The sequence below is a fragment of the Stigmatopora argus genome, chromosome 8, assembly GCF_051989625.1.
Source record: "Stigmatopora argus isolate UIUO_Sarg chromosome 8, RoL_Sarg_1.0, whole genome shotgun sequence".
Taxonomy (NCBI): domain Eukaryota; kingdom Metazoa; phylum Chordata; class Actinopteri; order Syngnathiformes; family Syngnathidae; genus Stigmatopora; species Stigmatopora argus.
Window position 1 is genome coordinate 1,044,655 of NC_135394.1, and position 20,792 is coordinate 1,065,446.

At 43.2% G+C, this 20,792-nt stretch overlaps 1 protein-coding gene and 1 long non-coding RNA gene across 6 annotated transcripts in view; one reads left to right on the plus strand and one right to left on the minus strand.

Annotated features, from left to right (window-relative positions):
- Positions 1-16,002: 16,002 nt before the first annotated feature.
- Positions 16,003-18,104, minus strand: LOC144079292 (uncharacterized). Of its 3 annotated transcripts, none has more exons than XR_013301494.1 (3): positions 17,824-18,104; positions 16,707-16,849; positions 16,003-16,587 (listed from the first exon to the last, which is right to left on the minus strand). It is a non-coding gene; the product is annotated as an uncharacterized LOC144079292 (long non-coding RNA). The 3 variants fall into 3 exon arrangements; XR_013301492.1 differs by having other exon boundaries at positions 16,654-16,849; XR_013301493.1 differs by having other exon boundaries at positions 16,649-16,849.
- hps3 (HPS3 biogenesis of lysosomal organelles complex 2 subunit 1) overlaps positions 17,334-20,792 on the plus strand; it is a 36,665-nt gene continuing 33,206 nt past the window's right edge. For 2 of the 3 annotated variants that reach the window (XM_077607964.1, XM_077607966.1), the window contains exons 1-3: positions 17,334-17,451; positions 17,843-18,005; positions 18,323-18,394. In XM_077607964.1, the coding sequence (XP_077464090.1) occupies positions 17,955-18,005; positions 18,323-18,394 (123 nt within the window). In that variant the 5' untranslated portion in view covers positions 17,334-17,451; positions 17,843-17,954. Of the gene's footprint in view, positions 17,542-17,842; positions 18,006-18,322; positions 18,395-20,792 lie in introns of all 3 variants that reach the window. The other variant, XM_077607965.1, reaches the window with a different exon arrangement.

Below are 20,792 nucleotides of genomic sequence, written 5' to 3' on the forward strand. Positions count from 1 at the left end.
GTCTCACCCAGACTCGGCCTCTAGCGGCCCCCAGGTAAATTGAGTTCGAGACCCCTGCTCTAGTATGTCATTTACTTACGCTATGTTTGATTTTTGCCACTAGTCAGCGCTATTACCATTAAACGTCACTCAGCCATTACACTATTAGGCACCATATTGCCAATCCCACCAATTATTTTAATTCTACATTGTTACATATCCCTACCTATTTGTTTACTTATATTATGTTCAATTTTGCCATTAGTCACCGCTTTTCCATTAAACGTCGCTCGGCCATTACACTATTAGGCATCATATTGCCAGACCCCCCAATTATTTTACTCTACGTTAATACAAAACCCCTACTGTTTTTGTTACTTACATTATGTTTCATTTTGCCACTAGTCGTCCCTTTTCCATTAAACGCCACTAGCCATTACACTATTGGGCATCAGACTTGCCCACCCCCCGTTATTTTAACTCTACATTGTTTCGTCTCCTTTTTATTTACTTACCCACTTACCTGAAGTTATGTTCGATTTTGCCTCTCGTCACCGCTTTTCCATTAAGCGCCGCTGGGCCTTTAACCTATTAGACATCATATTGCCACAACCCCCCCAATTACTTTTACTCTACTTTGTTACATGCCCCTACTTGTTTATTTAAACTTAACGTTATGCTCTAATTTGCCACTAGTCGCCGCTTTTCCATTAAACGTCGTTTGGCCATTACACTAATAAGCATCTATTTATCAAAATCACCCCCCAAGTTATTTATCTTTATGCTATACTCTATTCATTACCTTTTGATTAAGGATTAACTTTGGACCATTAAACTAACAGGCAGACATTTGCCATGCCCCTTTTGAGTTACTTCTACACTATATCACATTATGTCTTACCGTTGTCTAGGTCAATTAAGCTTTTATGCTAACAGGCAGACAGTTGCCATGCCCCTTTTGGTTTAAATTTACCTTATGTCGTTTTGTTACTTTAACGATTTCCTATTCTAATCATTACTCTAACAGGCAGGCATTTGCCATGCCCCTTTTGAGTTACTTTTACACTATATCGCATTATGTCTTAAAGTTATCCAAGTTAATTTAAGCTTTAACACTAACAGGCAGACAGTTGCCATGCCCCTTTTGATTTAGATTTACCTTATGTCGTTTTGTTACTTTTACGATTTTCCGAATCGAATCATTACTCTAACAGGCAGACATTTGCCATGCCCCTTTTGAGTTACTTCTACACTATATCGTATTAAGTCGCAAAGTTATCCAAGTCGTTTTAAACTTTAACACTAACAGGCAGACAGTTGCCATGCCCCTTTTGGTTTAACCTTACCTTATGTTGTTTTGTTAATTTTAAATTTTCCCCGTTTGCTACATTAGACTATCGTCGGCTCTATATGTACATACCAACTTATTTAACTCTATCATAGTTTTGCATAACACACCATCGGCTATATTTAACCGGAAAACACACATTGAGTAATAATCGGCTATCGTCGGCTCTATATATACATACCAACTTACTTAACTCTATCATAGTTTAACATAACAAAACGTCGGCTATATTCAGCCGGATAACGCAACATTGAGTACTAATCACTCCACACTGGGTAAAACTTACCTGAGCCACCGACGATTATACTGCCGCAACACACACTCTTTAAATAGTTCACACCGCACACTTATACAAGTTAGGGGACACACTACTTAGAATAACTTACACTGCACTCAATATGTACATCTATTTACATCAAGGCGTCCACTGTTTCACGTTTTCCTTGCAGTTAGCTGAACGCCATCGTTACATCTAGGCCAGGTGGAGCTTAGATCTTACCTTCATTTGCTACATTTTAACATATTGCCCTTAGCTGACCTTTGTCGTCGTAGCCTCTCATAAAGTCTCTAATGACATCAAGGGATAGCATTACAACCCTTCGACTTACTGCTTTGGCGAAGTCCTTCACCCTCCATTTAGGCACCCCTAATTCTTTAAGCACTTGGTAGTTACCCTTGAACCACTTACCTCTGGCCCCAACCGGGAACCCTCTTACTTTAGCGTGCACTCCTCCGACTTCTCTTGCGATTTGCTCCGCTAGTGGTGTGTAGTACTCTACCTTTTCCTTCGCTGCATCCTCAAGCGTCTCTGGACCAAACTCGTACCGCACTGTAGCATCAATAATCATTACTTCCATACCTTTAACACATACCAGATCAATCATTCTCAACGCCCCATCAGGTCTAGTGACTCTGAATTCCCTCTTAACATCCCAGTCGTACTTCAATGCTTCTTCTACCAACATCTTACATACCTCGTAATGCCTACGGATCCTGCTCTTCTGGACTAGTGGACATGCACCCAGGATGTGAGAGCATGTTTCCAACCCCACCTTGCACCTCCTGCACATCGCATCCACTTTGTCTCTTCCCCTTGCCAGAAACTCCTTGGTTCTGAATACCCCTGCTCTTAAGGCCAACGCTTTTAAGTAGTACCCTTCTTCAAATCCCACAATGTTGGGGCTCCCCACCCATGCATTACTCGTCGCATCATTCCTAAACACTTCAATACCTACCCCTTGCACTTTAAGTGCGCCCCACCTCACCATCTCATCCTTTCACCAATCTGGATGAGATATTGGCCCTCCTCCCATTTTGGTTACATTTCCCTCATCATCCACCACCGGTATATCTTCCCTCACACCTCCCGCTCCCTTCCACTTACCTCTCCATCCCTCGCTCTTTATGGTCTCGCATGCCGCTTCCTTTACCCACCTTTCGTCGGACTTTGCCATTTTACACGTTCTTTTAACCTGGTTGAGTGGTATCGCTCTGGCTAGACGCGTGGTCGCTAACCCTCCATCCTTCATTCGCGAGTAGATGATGCCATTCCCTGTTGATGCTGGTAGGCACAGCCACTTCTTTATCCTCTGCCTCACCATCCTATCCGCCACTTTCAGCGTCGTAATCGGCACTTCTCCATGGTCCGCCCTGTAAACTATTTTAGGCATAGCATACCCATTAAGTACTCTTACCTTCTGCGACGGCTTGAGTCGGGACTTGTCTATTTTCCTAAACCAATCCTCCATCACCGGGATGATGTCAGGCTCCGCAATGCCGCAACTCGGACCTACCTGCACTCCCAGATACTTCACAGTCTCACCCGCATCTATCAGATGAATCGGCTTGTCCTTTATCCTCCACGGTGTTAGATTTACAGTTTTAACACCTATCCCTAATTCCTTAATTCAGTCTGATTTCATCTAACAAATGTGCGCGTTCAGCATCGAAGGAAGAAACCAGGGTTTGCGAGTTACTCCACAGATGGTTTATTCCAGAAATTGATCCTTACAGAGCTCCGGGCCCCCTCCCAAATAATAGTAAACCAGCTGCGCGTCGTAATGCACAGTGAAGGATGAAAAGACAACGGTCCACACCCGCGTTTGCACAGTTATAGTTAAACAAAAATGAATATTCATTCGCTGATTCTAATGATATGCGGACTGTCCCACGACGATTCTGGAGGGGTGTCCTCCCCTGAGATCTGCTTGTCCGCGAATCCACGTATGGCTTGGTCGCTCCCTCCGCAGGAATTCCTTTGTTTCTGGTATCATCTGGACCATCGCCCTCTCCGCGGGGATCCCTTTGTCTCTGGTTTCATCTGGGCCACTTATCACCGGGACCACTTGTCACCTGGACCACTTATCACCTGGACCACACCTTGAAGCAGAATCAGACAAAAGACCTTTTGTTCATTGTAATTGAGTTGAGAACAATAGTTTCAATCCTACTGTGGTACTATATCAAAAATGCAACAGCTACAATAAAATGAAGGAATAAAATATGTCATATTCTTCAACGGCTCGCAGTTGTTCACCACACCTTTGTGTAGGAAGAACCCATGGCACTTCTTCGGCTGGACTCGCATTCCTGTAGCATCACAAAACTTTTCCAGAATATTAATGCACCCTCTCATCCTATCCCAGCTGTCACTAAGTATTACCAGGTCATCGGCAAAGGCTAGCGTTGTTATCTGAGCGTCACCACGTCTAAGCCCAAGTCGGCTCTTTTCTAATGTCCGGATAAGCGGCTCTACACCCAGGTTAAATAATAGAGGCGACAAAGGATCACCTTGCTTAACCCCCACCTTCATGTCAATGGGTTGGGTTAATGTCCCCCCACATTTGATCTGCGTTGAACATCCATCGTACAAGTTCCCAATTATTTTGATGATTTGTTCATCAATTTGACGTGTGGCCAATGAGCTTTGGATGTGCTTGTGGGCGATGGTGTCAAATGCCTTTTCAAAGTCAATAAACGCTACTGCTAGTGGTGACTTCTCACGCCTGGCCCGCTCAACGCATTTCTTGAATATGGCCAGGTTTTCCACACAGCCGCTAGCCTCTGCCAAGAACCCCCTCTGTCGTGGACTTACCGGACACGCTTTTACTAACCTCATTGTAATGATACGTCCGAACAACCTTAATACCATAGATCCAATTGTGATCGGCCGCCATCCTGCTACTTCCTCCAGTTCGCTCGGGTCGTCGGACTTGGGCAGTAATTTGGTCCAGCAGCGCTTGAATACCTGCGGAATAATTCCTAACACCATCCACGCTGTGTACAAACTCGCTAGTTTAATGCCCCTAGCATCCCACTTGTACAGATCCTTCTTCGTGATACCATCTGGTCCCGGAGACGTACCATTTTTCATTTTCCTGAGATTGCTCTTTACCTCGGCTGGCATTATTATTGGATGGAATTCGCTGTTGTTTGCAGCATCCCCACATTCAAATCCTCCCAGCCCCTTAAACTCAACTTCAGCCCCCCACCTTTTCCGAAATGCTTCCTGAACATTTGCCACTGGTATTTTGCATTCATGGTCCTCGCTGCCACTGAGAAGTTTCCTGGCGAATCTTGCTGGGTAATTCTTGAACTGGTACTGCTCCTCATGAAACTTTCTTTTCCTTTCTGCTAATCTTCTAGCACACCCCCTCCTGATACTACTTCTAACCACCGTTTTGCGCTTGCTGTCCCTCAGCCACCCACTCTTACCTATCTCCTTAACAAGATCACTAGCAGAGGTTTCAATAATGTGGGGATTGTTGGAATTTTGTTTATTTTAATATAAGAACCATTTTTGTAGCTCACTCTTACCCCAATTAAAATTTTGAGAAACTAACCTTCCACTTAGCCATTTCCTAATTATAAATTTCAGTGTCTAATAGAGGACCCATAATTTGTCACTAATATATCCCCATACTGTCAACTATCTCGCTCTCTCCATCTCTCCCTGTTTGCGCAGAGGGAGGGGGCCTTGGGCTGGTGGGGGCTCTCTTTCTCCCCTGGCTCTAGGTGATAAAAAAAACAGTTTTCTTTTGTTATCTTTGGGTGAGGGGTGTTCGCATCTGTGAAGGGGGTGCTGGTCGTGACCACCGGACCGAGCCGGCGAGCCCCATGACCAGGAGACAGAGCCAAAGCATTCTTTCAACTGCCAGGGTGTTCCAAGAACCTTCTGAAAACAGTAAAACAACGTACAATGAAAATCATCCATAGGTTAATGGTACAGCCCGAGGCGAGTCAATGAATGATTTCCACCGGTGATATACGGACAAGTCCCCCCAGTGGCCGAAGTTTCAGGCTCAAGACGTGACCTATAGATTGTCCCCCACTGTTCACATGTTCATGTTGGTTTTGAACACGGAATAAAGTCACTGTGCGGCCATTCACACATGATGGTAGCTCCATTAGACATCAACAAGTCTCTTCCCATCAAATTCTCCGCCCTGGTAATATTGTCCAGGTGACTGGGCCGGCTGCTGTGGGCCGCCATGGTCCGCCAGTGCCTCGTCCTCCTCCGCGCGTAGGCCGCTGTTGCTGTAATGGGCCATACTGCTGTGCTTGGGTTGCCGTGGGAACGGTGGTTGCGGTTGCTGCTGTTGGCTGGGACAATCATGTGCCCGTGTCTCATACCGCCACATATAAAACAGTTGCCTTGCCTTGTTGGCCTTGTCATGAGTACCTTCTTCCCCGGCCACCAGAGAAAACCACGCCCATGACCACAGTGTCCACCACTTAACCGACCAGCTCGTGCCGCACCATAGCCTGGAAACTCTGGACGGATTGCTCTCTCTTCTCCTGTTTAGAATTTACATAGGTTCTGGAAGACCCTCGACAATAGCTGCTCTCATGTCAAGCGCGCAGCTCTGTCCACTGATCCAGGCCAAAAGCGTCCCCCGCCATGAACTTTCTACCCTCACCAGAGGGGGGGGGGGGGGGGGTTAGTGCCACATCTCTAAGAAGGATCATATATCACGCCTCCTCCCTGAGAGCAAAGGGGAAAGGTACCTCCCCCGCCTGCACCAGGCCATGCCTCCAACTCCTCATTCTCTCATTTCACTTTTTCTTTTAGTTTTTTAAATTCTGCCCTAGCTGTGACGTCAGTTCTTTTTTCATTTTTTTTTCTTTTTCTTTTTTCTCAATGCTACGGACAAATGCTTTTGACCCGTACAATGTAAATTTCCTTTCAACGTACAAAATTATTTATCCAACTCACATTTAATTTAGCTTGTCTTTGAAAACCTGTGTTTCTATATCTTCACATTCTCAGCAATTAATTCCATTCCATTCTCATTCAGCATCTTTCTCCTTTCTTCCTTTCAAAACGCACACACGCACACATACACACACCATTCTCTCCCAGGCCCTCTCTCAACATTCCTTTTCCTTAACTTTCTTACTTTCCTCCTGCTTACCAAAATCTTTTCTATTAATTCCATTCTCCTTCAGCTCACTTACAAAAATCCTTTCTATTCACTTTCACAATTCCCTTTCTATGTTCAAACCTTCCTTACACCTTCACAAACCTTCACCAGATCTTCCACATCCTTCAAATTGGGAGTTACCATGCCTCTCGACCCATCGCGGCAGACAAAGGCAACCCCCACATTACGCATCCGCACATACACACACATCCTCTCAAAACGCACGCACGCACACACCAACTCACCGTGCACATACACACACATCCTCTCAAAACGCACGCACACACACCAACTCTCCGATCTCCATTCTGCATTCCATTCGTCTACTTAGACAACCTGAGAGGAATCCGAGACCACTATCAGACCTCCTATCATCGCCATCTTGAAATCCATTCTGGAAATCCACCCGTGCGTGTCCCAAACACTTTTTATGCAGAACAATTTTAGTTTTAATTTTAGTTTTCACACACACCGCTTCCACACTGATACGTAAATCCCAGATTTTACACCGTATCGAGCCACGAGTAGTTCCACATTATTGTAGTAGGTAAATCCCAGATTTTATACCCTACTAATGGAACTACTCTTAGTAGGTAAATCCCAGATTTTATACCCTACTAATGTCCACACTTACACTTTGAAGCCACCATGGACTACTCTACGTAGGCAAATCCCAGATTTTACACCCTACTGTCCACCCTTATACATTTAAGACGTTCCGGTCCTCCTCCCCTTTATGATTTAGAATTTCCAATGCGCAGAATTTGAAAAGGAATCTGCTTACCTTGTGTCACTGTGGGCCCAAGAGGAAGGACGGTCGGACGCGTGTGGCTCCTTTATCAGGTCGTCACCTGGTGTGAACGTGGGTCCCAGACCCGAATCCCAGATTCTTGTGGCTCTTGCTATCTCAATCGCGTCACAGTCGAGGGTCACCAGAAATTGTTGGAATTTAAAATCTATAATTATATTAAAGTTAAGTTAATAATCTGACTCCAATTTATGACCTTACCCGACTTTCACTCATCCAACAATTTGCGCGCTCGTTCTGCAATATAGAGATATTAGGAAGCCGACATTTTCACACACGGGTGGATTTATTTCTAACACACAAATCTAAGACATAAGTCTGTGGTTCAGGCCCCTCTCAGTCCGTCCAAGCAGACGAATGTTGCCCCCAGTCGTCGTAGTTCTTCTTCCTCCGAGTCGCCCAGGAACTTAGTTTATAGTCCACAATATGCAAATGACACAACACAAAGGCCTCCTGGCCATTGGTCTTTCTTTCTTGAAGAATCTCCTCGCGGTTCCACCCAGTTGTATTTTTCCATTCCAGCAACTGCCTTCGTCTTATTGGTACCTGCACACAGTGAAATCTTGCAACCCCCCACACATCAACCCCCACATCCTGTCTCGTGACCTTGCATTCCACAGGCAATGTAGGGAGATCTAATGAACTGTATTTAAGCTGTTAACTATTATTCCTTCAGGATCTTCATCTGCTTTCTTCACAAAGTCAGCAATATTCTCTCTGTCCTTGCCTCTCAAGCCTTTCCCTACATTCTTCAGTGCTTGGCGTAGCACTCTTCTAAATTAGGCGTTGTTGGCACTGCGTAAGTACCGCTCCCAGTACTCTCACTTCCTCCCCCGCTGAGATTGCCCACTCGAGAAGTAGGGTTTTTCACACCTACCCTCCCCCTTATGTTGCGCCACTTTGTCCTAACTTGCTCAGTAGTTTTCACATTCCCTAGTTCAACAGCAACTTTCCTGTAAGTCCCACGGCATTCAACTTTCCCTACCATTAGGTTAGCAAGTTTTTCACATTCACCTACACTCCACACCTTCGAATTGCGCCCACCAACGTCGGGCGACCCTTGCCTGCCTATCTTCTCCTTATTCCACTCAGCAGCATGCGCATGCCTCATGTGCTGCGATACCCCCACCTTAGTTCCAAACCTTACATTACAAACCTCACAACTAAACGCCCCTTGAACAGCTTGGATAGCTGTTTTCCCCTTACATTTAGGTACGTGACACGCAATGGCATGGCAGTTAGTATCACTTTTACCGCATTCCTTACACAAGTACAACACTACACTACCACCATGATACCCCTCCACGTGCTTACTCAAGGCAACAACCCCTCTTGCTTTCTTGTTACACACCGGACAACGGGGGTATTGTATCGGAAGTCTTACCTCGTAACTCTGCCTTACTTGGCCGACATTGGTGCTTGTTAGTGGAGTGGTTGGTTGTTCACTCACCCCTCCTTCAACGCTTCCCTCTTGGCTCGTACTCACACTAGTCCCTTGTAAACTTGGCGAGTCCAAAACTAGACTATTCCCCTCACTATCCATGTGTGCTACTTGCATAGCATCCCCTCTATCTACACTAGTGCTGGGCCCTTCTCCTGGCGTTTCTCCCTCACCACTCGAAGCCTCATGTGGCGGGAGCACCGGGGTCCGCTCCTTCCTTCTTCGTCTTTTCCGTAATCTTCCCCTTTGCGTTTCCTCTTGTCTCTTGCTGGTTCTTCCTCTCGTCTCTCCTTGCCCCGCGCCGCCATTGTTGTCCTCCGCCACGTGGTCCCTATTCATTCTAGTTCCCGTCCATCTTGGGGCTGAATCACTCGATCAAGTTACCACCTTTTATTGGCATCAGCCGCCCCGCCACCTCTTACCTTACCTGCTTGCGATACCTTCCTAACTAATGGTACTTTCAACTTTGGCTATTATTCAACTCCTATCACAGCCAGTCAAGACAACACTATTATATTACACTGTTTCAGTTATTTTACACATCAAATATGCTGCCTTAATTCTTATTCTTTGCTATAAAACTCTTAACCAAGTCTGCCTCATTATCTATTCACAATACCCCTAATCCTCTCCTCCCCTGCATACCCCCTTCAGTATCGGTACAATTCACTCCTTAATGAAACATTATGCTGCTGTTGCTCTCATTAATACATGTTTTACTCGTCCGCTTCAATTATTCAGCCCTATCTAATTGTAACTTCACCATATACTAATTATACACTTTTCACCCAAACCTTATCTTTATTGTTATACCTCAGCCCTTGTATCTAGCCGCCCATCGCAATCACATGGCCCTCATAACTTCCATTATAGCGTCAGGATCACCTACTCCCATATAGCAATGCTGTCCTAGGTAATGACTATACCAGGTTGACAATAGCATTGTCCCCTGATGCCCCCCGCTCCTGCATACTGTTATTTGTCCCAATACGTGTTGCCGCCTCACCAAATTTCCACTCACCATTATCAATGCTACGTACATATTCCACACATGTTACACTTGACATCCGAACCGCTGCATCATTACGGCCCTAACAGGATCAAACCTCCCTGCATGTTGTTCATTTTTATTCTTATTATTGGGCACGGACCGCACCCCTATCGTTTTCTCGTGCCCACAGGTCGAAGGAGCCGTCCACCCAAACGCTAGTACAATACCAGGCTGGCGGGGGCCCTCCTAAGGTGGGTCACGAAGTCCAATTTCTATTTTATGTGGTCACCTATATTATCCCGCGTGTTCCGTTTAGTAGGTGCGTGCTGCACCTCTAATGTTTTTCTTGGACCCACAGGCCGAAGGAACCTTCTGCCCAAACACAGGTGCAATACCAGGCTGGCTGGGCCCTCCGATGGTGGGTCACAATCTCCAATTGTTTGTTTTTAAACATAACTACCATGCCCCCTTTTATTCATTCCCGGGCCTTCCGGCCACATCGTGTGCTTATGGCACACATGCCATCAGAATGTTCCATTCTATTTTGTTGGCAATGGCTCGACGAAAAGGCAGGCAGGGGAGACGTAACCCATGATTCATCTGCACGGACTTCAGATTCCTCCAGACCGTGGTTTGATGCTTCTTCCCATAAGCCTGAATCACCCTCCATACCGAATCCGACCGAGACCACACCCTCACAGTCCCCTGACAACCATGAGTCCACTTCATTCTATTGTTCTTCATAGAGTCATAGTTACTCCTGCCGTTTACCCGGCCTGGTTGATGACCTTGCTCCTTTTCGCGGTCTGGCGGACAAACTTCGGTACTGCACTCGGGTCAGGTGCGGTCCTGAAAAGGGCACCTTTTTCTTGGGTACAATTTAAACTTTTTCATCGGTCTTTTTCGACATTTCTTGCCGGCTTTTCAAGCACTTTCACTGGGTTGATTTTTAACATTTTGGCCTGTTTATTTAAAACAACTTTACCGATCTTTTTCAAAACTTTAAGGGGGCTTTTCAAACACTTTCACTGGGTTGATTTTTAACATTTTGGCCTGTTTATTTAAAACAACTTCACCGATCTTTTTCAAAACTTTAAGGGGGCTTTTCAAACACTTTCACTGGGTTCATTTTTAACATTTTGGCCCGTTTATTTTTAACAACTTTACCATGTTTCACAAAACTTTAAGGGGGCTTTTCAAACACTTTCCCTGGGTTGATTTTTAACATTTTGGCCTGTTTATTTTTAATAACTTTACCCATGTTTCACAAAACTTTCTGCGGGCTTTTCAAACACTTTCCCTGGGTTGATTTTAAACATTTTGGCCTGTTTATTTTAACAACTTTACCCATGTTTTACAAAACTTTAAGGGGGCTTTAAGAACGCTATTCCTGGGTACAATTAAAACATTTTCATCAGTATTTTGCAAAACTTTTACCCAGCTTTTCAAACACTTTCCCTGGGTTGATTTTAAACATTTTGGCCTGTTTATTTTTAACAAGAGTCATAGTTACTCCCGCCGTTTACCCGGCCTGGTTGATGACCTTGCTCCTTTTCGCCGTCTGGCGGACAAACTTCGGTACTTCACTCGGGTCAGGTGCGGTCCTGAAAAGGGCACCTTTTTCTTGGGTACAATTTAAACTTTTTCATCGGTCTTTTTCGACATTTCTTGCCGGCTTTTCAAGCACTTTCCCTGGGTTGATTTTTAACATTTTGGCCTGTTTATTTAAAACTACTTTACCGATCTTTTTTTCAAAACTTTAAGGGGGCTTTTCAAGCACTTTCACTGGGTTGATTTTTAACATTTTGGCCTGTTTATATAAAACAACTTTACCGATCATTTTCAAAACTTTAAGGGGGCTTTAAGATTGCTATTCCTGGGTACAATTAAAACATTTTCATCAGTATTTTGCAAAACTTTTACCCTGCTTTTCAAACACTTTCCCTGGGTTGATTTTTAACATTTTGGCCTGTTTATTTAAAACAACTTTACCGATCTTTTTCAAAACTTTAAGGGGGCTTTTCAAACACTTTCACTGGGTTGATTTTTAACATTTTGGCCTGTTTATTTAAAACAACTTTACCGATCTTTTTCAAAACTTTAAGGGGGCTTTTCAAACACTTTCACTGGGTTCATTTTTAACATTTTGGCCCGTTTATTTTTAACAACTTTACCCATGTTTCACAAAACTTTAAGGGGGCTTTTCAAACACTTTCCCTGGGTTGATTTTAAACATTTTGGCCTGTTTATTTTTAATAACTTTACCCATGTTTCACAAAACTTTCTGCGGGCTTTTCAAACACTTTCCCTGGGTTGATTTTAAACATTTTGGCCTGTTTATTTTAACAACTTTACCCATGTTTTACAAAACTTTAAGGGGGCTTTAAGAACGCTATTCCTGGGTACAATTAAAACATTTTCATCAGTATTTTGCAAAACTTTTACCCTGCTTTTCAAACACTTTCCCTGGGTTGATTTTAAACATTTTGGCCTGTTTATTTTTAACAAGAGTCATAGTTACTCCCGCCGTTTACCCGGCCTGGTTGATGACCTTGCTCCTTTTCGCCGTCTGGCGGACAAACTTCGGTACTGCCCTCGGGTCAGGTGCGGTCCTGAAAAGGGCACCTTTTTCTTGGGTACAATTTAAACTTTTTCATCGGTCTTTTTCGACATTTCTTGCCGGCTTTTCAAGCACTTTCCCTGGGTTGATTTTTAACATTTTGGCCTATTTACTTAAAATTACTTTACCGATCTTTTTTTCAAAACTTTAAGGGGGCTTTTCAAGCACGTTCACTGGGTTGATTTTTAACATTTTGGCCTGTTTATATAAAACAACTTTACCGATCATTTTCAAAACTTTAAGGGGGCTTTAAGAACGCTATTCCTGGGTACAATTAAAACATTTTCATCAGTATTTTGCAAAACTTTTACCCTGCTTTTCAAACACTTTCCCTGGGTTGATTTTAAACATTTTGGCCTGTTTATTTAAAACAACTTTACCGATCTTTTTCAAAACTTTAAGAGGGCTTTTCAAACACTTTCACTGGGTTGATTTTTAACATTTTGGCCTGTTTATTTAAAACAACTTTACCGATCTTTTTCAAAACTTTAAGGGGGCTTTTCAAACACTTTCACTGGGTTCATTTTTAACATTTTGGCCCGTTTATTTTTAACAACTTTACCCATGTTTCACAAAACTTTAAGGGGGCTTTTCAAACACTTTCCCTGGGTTGATTTTAAACATTTTGGCCTGTTTATTTTTAATAACTTTACCCATGTTTCACAAAACTTTCTGCGGGCTTTTCAAACACTTTCCCTGGGTTGATTTTAAACATTTTGGCCTGTTTATTTTAACAACTTTACCCATGTTTTACAAAACTTTAAGGGGGCTTTAAGAACGCTATTCCTGGGTACAATTAAAACATTTTCAATCAGTATTTTGCAAAACTTTTACCCTGCTTTTCAAACACTTTCCCTGGGTTGATTTTAAACATTTTGGCCTGTTTATTTTTAACAAGAGTCATAGTTACTCCCGCCGTTTACCCGGCCTGGTTGATGACCTTGCTCCTTTTCGCCGTCTGGCGGACAAACTTCGATACTGCACTCGGGTCAGGTGCGGTCCTGAAAAGGGCACCTTTTTCTTGGGTACAATTTAAACTTTTTCATCGGTCTTTTTCGACATTTCTTGCCGGCTTTTCAAGCACTTTCCCTGGGTTGATTTTTAACATTTTGGCCTGTTTATTTAAAACTACTTTACCGATCTTTTTTTCAAAACTTTAAGGGGGCTTTTCAAGCACTTTCACTGGGTTGATTTTTAACATTTTGGCCTGTTTATATAAAACAACTTTACCGATCCTTTTAAAACTTTAAGGGGGCTTTAAGAACGCTATTCCTGGGTACAATTAAAACATTTTCATCAGTATTTTGCAAAACTTTTACCCTGCTTTTCAAACACTTTCCCTGGGTTGATTTTAAACATTTTGGCCTGTTTATTTTTAACAATTTTACCCATGTTTTACAAAACTTTCTGAGGGCTTTTCAAACACTTTCCCTGGGTTGATTTTTAACATTTTTGCCTGTTTATTTTTAACAACTTTACCCATGTTTTACAAAACTTTAAGGGGGCTTTTCAAGCACTTTCACTGGGTTCATTTTTAACATTTTGGCCTGTTTATTTTTAACAACTTTACCCATGTTTTACAAAACTTTAAGGGGGCTTTTCAATCAATTTTCCTGGGTTGATTTTAAACATTTTGGCCTGTTTAATTTTAACAACTTTACCCATGTTTTACAAAACTTTCTGCGGGCTTTTCAAACATTTCCCCTGGGTTGATTTTAAACATTTTGGCCTGTTTATTTTTAACAACTTTACCCATGTTTTACAAAACTTTAAGGGGGCTTTTCAAGCACTTTCCCTGGGTTGATTTTAAACATTTTGGCCTGTTTATTTAAAACAATTTTACCCATGTTTTACAAAACTTTAAGGGGGCTTTAAGAAAACTATTCCCAGATACAACTAAAACGTTTTCATCGGTCTAAAAAAAACTTTCTGCGGGCTTCATGGGTTCATTTTAAACTTTTTGGACTGTTTCATTTAAACAACTTCAAAAATAATCATAATAATATATATAAAACAACCCCCCCCAAAAAAATTTGAAAAAAAAATCAGCGTTTTTTGCCCAAGTGTGCAGCTCATCCTCCGGACAGCGGCAGCCTTAAACCCATCCTCCTGCAATCGGGCAGGAGGATGAGGTTAAGGCGACACCTGCTCGGAGGATGAGCTGCACACTTGGGCAAAAAACGCTGAGATGAGACACTATTGCTGGGTAAACATAACACCCAGCACCCAAACGGCTCAGTTCTAACACACTTACCCGAATTTGAGACACTTTGCCGGGGGGAGGAAGCTCATACTACACGCTTGACATAAAAAAATAATATATATATAAAATAACAAAAAAAAAATCAGCGTTTTTTGCCCAAGTGTTTAGCTCATCCTCCGGGCAGGGTCCGCCTTAACTTCATCCTCCTGCAATCGGGCAGGAGGATGAGGTTAAGGCGGCCCTTGCTCAGAGGATGAGCTAAACACTTGGGCAAAAAACGTTTTTTTTTTTCCTCCTCCACCGGGACCGACTCGTCCTCATCATCGTCCCCGATCAACAGACACCTTTCCCGGCCACGCTCCTGCCGGGGAACACCCTACCCTACCCCTAACAACAACCAAGTTCACCAACCCAAAACACCAACCCAAAACACCAACCCAAAACACCAACCCAAAACACCAACCCAAAACACCAACCCAAAACACCAACCCAAAACACCAACCCAAAACACCAACCCAAAACACCAACCCAAAACACCAACCCAAAACACCAACCCAAAACACCAACCCAAACCCAAACACTAACCCAAAACACCAACCTAAACCCAAACCCAAGCCCGGCCACTGTGGATAAACTTTTAATCATATCCCGCCGCCATGACCTCCATAGCCCTGGTAGACCCCAAAAAAATTTCTGAGCTCTGGTAGACCCAAAAAAAAAAATTTGGAGCCCTGGTAGACCGAGCGGCTCTGGGGAGAAATAGGCCGCCTCGGCCTCGGTACCCGCCGCCCCAAGCCGGGTCTGTTTTCCTGGGGTTTACCTCGGTACCCGCCGCCCCAAGCCGGGTCCGTATTTAAGACACAACTGGGAATCTCTGCCCCGGTAACAAGTGCGAATCTCGGCCTCGGCTTTGGTCACATAGTGGGTATCTCTGCCTGAGTAACATAGTGGGAATCTTTGCCTGCCTGCCTGCCCAGGTGACAAGTGGGAATCTCTGCCCCGGTGACAAGTGCGAATCTCGGCCTCGGCCACATAGTGGGTATCTCTGCACCAAGTGGGAATCTAGGCCTTGGGAGTCCTGGCTACACGGGGGAAGAAGAACCCCGTCCGAGGACGGCGCGCTCCCCCCCCCCATCCAGGATGGTCAGGGGGAGTCCTGTACCGGCATCCCCCAGGGGGGTCCTGAACCGACAAAAGGTTGGATCGAAGGCAGACTTTCAGTAGATCGCAGCGAGGGGCTGCTCTGCTACGTACGAAACCCCGACCCAGAATCAGGTCGTCTGCAAGTCATTTAGCACCAGGCTCTCCACGAACATGCGGTGCGACATTGGGGTTATGGGACGGGGGCGCCGGATATGGAAAACGCTTCCCCTTTGCCCATTCTCGAGTGGCTCTGCTTGCCGACCGGGGTGAGGTCCCACCGCCCGGATATCGTGGCCCAACCGGAGTTCCTTGGCGCTTCGGTATCGTCGCGGCTAGGCGGGATTCTGACTTAGAGGCGTTCAGTCATAATCCCACGGATGGTAGCTTCGCACCGTTGGCTCCTCAGCCAAGCACACGCACCAAATGTCCGTACCGAGTAGTAGGTTTTCTGTTTGACTGTTCACTGCTGTTATGATCGGGGGTGGAAGACCCCAAAGCAGGCGAGGGCTGTGAGTCTGGTTCTCGAATCTTTATTAGAATGATCCAAGTGAAAGGCCAGGCACCAGAGGGGATGGCGTCGGCGTGTCGTTAGTCGTATCCGTGGTCGTGGAGGCCGAGCGTAGTCGGAATCCTGGGAGCAAAACAAGAGGTCGTATATCAACGAAGGCAGGCGAGAAAATACAAGCGGGTACCTCACTGTGAGAAGATCTTGGTGGCCTTAAATACTCCTCACTGGCTAATGACTCACACCTGGCAGCCCTTGAGTCATTAGAGGCAGGACCTGTGGTTGGGTGGCGGGCGCAACCAGCCACCAATCTCGTCTGGGGCCTGACAACTGCAACTTGTGCTTGGAGAAAGTGCCCTCAAGCGTGGATACAGACCGGTGCAATCTTCTGTCATGGAAAAGATATACGAAATGTACAGTAAAAACGGTGTATCTTAATGATAGCCTAATTTAATGTTATAATTTTCAAGAGATCAATGAAGAGACTAACGTTTTATAAGAACACACTCACAAATGTGAGATTTAAAGAAGGCTCTTGCAGAGTGGTATGAAAGCAAAGTCAGAATCAAACAAATTATTTTCAGAATAGAATGAAGTACACATCGAGCCATTTTAATGATTAAGGTGAATTCATGATGAAATTCAAAATATCCCATGAGGAACCTCAACAGCAGATTTTAAAGATGCCGCCTGAAGGACGTAATTTAAAACAAATAAAAATTACATCATTGATTCTTAAATGCTATGTTCAGAAGGTTTCATTGACTATGAACAAAAATGTTGTTGTTGGTTTAAATGAATTGTAGAAAAGCTCCCGTTATATTTGTGACTAGGAAATAAAATACGTGGTAAAACAGCCAATGAGCGCAAGGAGGCGTGGCCAGCGATGTTGTGGTTGACAACTTCCTGCTTTGCAGCGTGAAAGTGTTCTCAAGGCAGCTTTAGATCATGAAGACAGGATAAACACGCTTTTTAAAAACAAGTAAACAGGTAGCGTAAATACATTTTTTGTTTATTTATTTACAAATATGGCACTCTGCAAGTTGAGTGTGGACGGAGAGACGGCGAAAATGAGCTTAAGTAAGGTGTTTCAACCACTGATTCAGCTCACAAGACTCGAGCATGTGATATTGATTAGACGAATGGAGCACACACTTGCCCGTTGTCTGCTTTTGGTGGACTAACTAGCAAACATATACGAAAAATGGCATTTAAACAAATATTTACATGGTGTGTATCCCCCAATTTTATAATAACACAATGCCGGTGTGGTATGTGACGGAAATAATAATTTAATGAATTACTATCGCATCCGGTATACAGACCGATATTCTTTTGAATAATTTAAGAATTAAATTGTACCTTGTGTATGTTCTCACAGGGTGCTGCGTCGTCTGCTGATGTGAAAGTAGACCACAGAAATCAAAGATCTATATAAACCTTACCACGCTTCCTTGCTTCATTGAGTCAGGGCTCATAACGGTGGATGAAGAATGGTGCACGTATACAATTGCCATCCGTACGCCTCACAGCAGATAGTGCAGGTAAATTGTCAAGACAGCCAATCTAAATAAATGCCAGTCATCTACCTTCTATAACAGATGCGGGCAAACTATCCTACCATGGGCCGCAGTGGGTGTGGGTTTTCGTTCCAACCTATAAGAGAAAACCTTTCCACCAATCTGGTATTTTAGAAGTGCAATCAGTGGATTGCTGTCAGGTGCTTCTTGTTTCAGCACAAACCTCATTGGTTAAACTGTCTGTGTTGGATCGGTTGGAATAAAAACCTGTACCCACAGCGGCCCCCGAGGACCGGTTTGCCCACCCCTGCTCTATAATGACCACTATCCCTCTGCCCCAGGTGGAACAGGAGCCTGGGTTGGTCTGCTGTGGAGGTGATGCCTTGTTTGTGGTCACCTTTGGAGGATGCAAGGTTATACATATATTCATCATTAATACATACAGTATTTACTCACATTTCAGCCGCCCCGCGTATAAGCCGCACCCTTAAAATTGCCTTAAAATTGTTGAATTTTACAATTTCTCGCGTATAATCTGCCCCCTGATTCACAATGTTCACCTCCTTATTTATGGTTTTAATAGGGAGTACAAATCTGTTACAGACGCTCCCCTACTTACGAACGAGTTAGGTTCCGAGCGATTGTTCATAAGTTGAATTTGTTCGTAAGTTGATTCAGTGCTATATTTTGTATTATAATGTATGTTTAAGGCCTATATAAGTATATTGAAGGTTTATATAAGTGGATTTGTATGTTTAAGGCTTGTATAAGTAACCTGCATTGGTTTGTACTAAAAAGAACATTTAACTAACGATCGTCGAACGATTCAAGTTGTATAACCGTGCAACGCTCACCATTTTCTCACCCGCATCAAGCTTCTTTATTATTGCCACTTTCGTTTCAAATGAAATGGCTTGCCTCTTCCTTGCCCTACCACCCTCACTAGAAGCCTTTTGCTTTTCACCAACCATATTGAATAATGGATGCACGAGATATTTAATGATAAAAATGTTCTTTGCGCACTGGAGATACGTTCACACACTTACGTACTGCAACGAACTGGGCAGAGGAAGGTGGATGCTGGGTGAGCTGAGCTCTCACAGCGCCAGGTGTCGGTATTAGCGGCGGAAAGAAGCACTACAAGACGTAGCCGAAAGAAGCCAGGCTCACAGAACAAAGAAAGTAGTAAAAACATTAAAGTAAAAATTAAAGTACAAAGTAAAGTAAAGAGGAATGTATTAAGAAATATTAAAATGTAATTTAAAAAAAGATAGAAGGGCTGTAAAACACGAAAACAAAAGAATATACAGAGCTACTGTCACTGGCTTCCACGTGACGGCACCATCTTGGGAAAAAAAAGGGGGAAAAAAACTATGCGCAGACATGTTCGTATGTACCGTTGTTCGTAACTCGAATGTTCGTAAGTAGGGGAGCGTCTGTACTTTGAAGGGAAAATCTTAAGAAAAATCATCGCACGTGATATTTGTGAGATACTGTATGAATCTAAAGCACATTATTAGGGTCAGTATCATAAGGAATTAATTCATCCAGTCATGGTTGTTTTCTTACTGCAAAACAGAAAATAACCAAAAAACAGAAAATGTTACTTTGCCGACATATACTGGTGAAAAATAGTACAGCAAGTCTTGTGCACATGTAAGCTGTACCCTTGATTCAGTCATTTTTTTAGTTACATATACGGCTAATATGCGAGAAAATACGGTACCTGTCAACCTCAGCCAATTGCGCCCCTCATTAATGATTGCAATTCCCCTTATTAAGTGATAATAACACGTACATATGCTACACGGAACATATTTACTCACATAGGGTGCACTTAAAATGCTTGAAGCATGACAATATTAGCTGTCGATGATGACGTTTTCAGTGAAGGAGACGATCCGGATTAGAGCCCAAATGGGTAAAACGAGATCGGTTTAAAAAAAAAATCTGACTTTAAAAAAAATAAAAAAAAAAAATCCCATACAAAAGTTGTTATACGACATACACAATTTGAAATTATCAAAAAACGTTAAAAATACATGAAAAACTTATAAATTGACAGGTATGTTAATATTATTGAGTTAAAATAACAGACAAAAATATTCCTCCCTCATATGCCTAAAGCCTATACAGTGGTACCTCGACATACGATCTTAATCCGTTCCGGGACTGAGTTCATATGTCGAACTTCTCGTAACTCGAGCGATCGTTTCCCATTCAAATGAACTAAAAACAAATTAATTTTTTCCAACCCTCTGAAAAAACACCAAAAACAGGATATTGGATTGGAAAACATTTCTATTTGTTCTAATTTGCCATATATTGACAAAGTAACAAATTACGAGTGGTTTAATAGTACTAAAATGTGTTTAATAGAACTATAAAATTAGACGCAGAGGATAAACAGACGGACATACATACGTAGAAGCAGGCGGGGGAGGGTATCGGGGGACTTAATCCATGGCAACGCACTCCTAACCGAACAAACAAATTTAAATTAACTTGGATTAATATATACAGACACACTCAAACATACGTTTAATGTAACTTTACACAAAACTGAATTCTAATTTTGTTTTAATCTTTTTTACCTTTGTTCTACGGGTTGACTCCACGTTCAGCTGGAGTCTTCAAAACGAACGCATCAAGAGTTGTTTGTTTTTGCCTTCCCTTCAAAATATTTCGAAAATGATGCGCACAAATGTCATCACAATACGATAACGCTCGACCATTTGCCAGCTTGTCAGGGTGCCTCTTTTCTACATAATCCGAAAACTCTTGCAACTTCGTTGTAACTTTCCTGGGAGA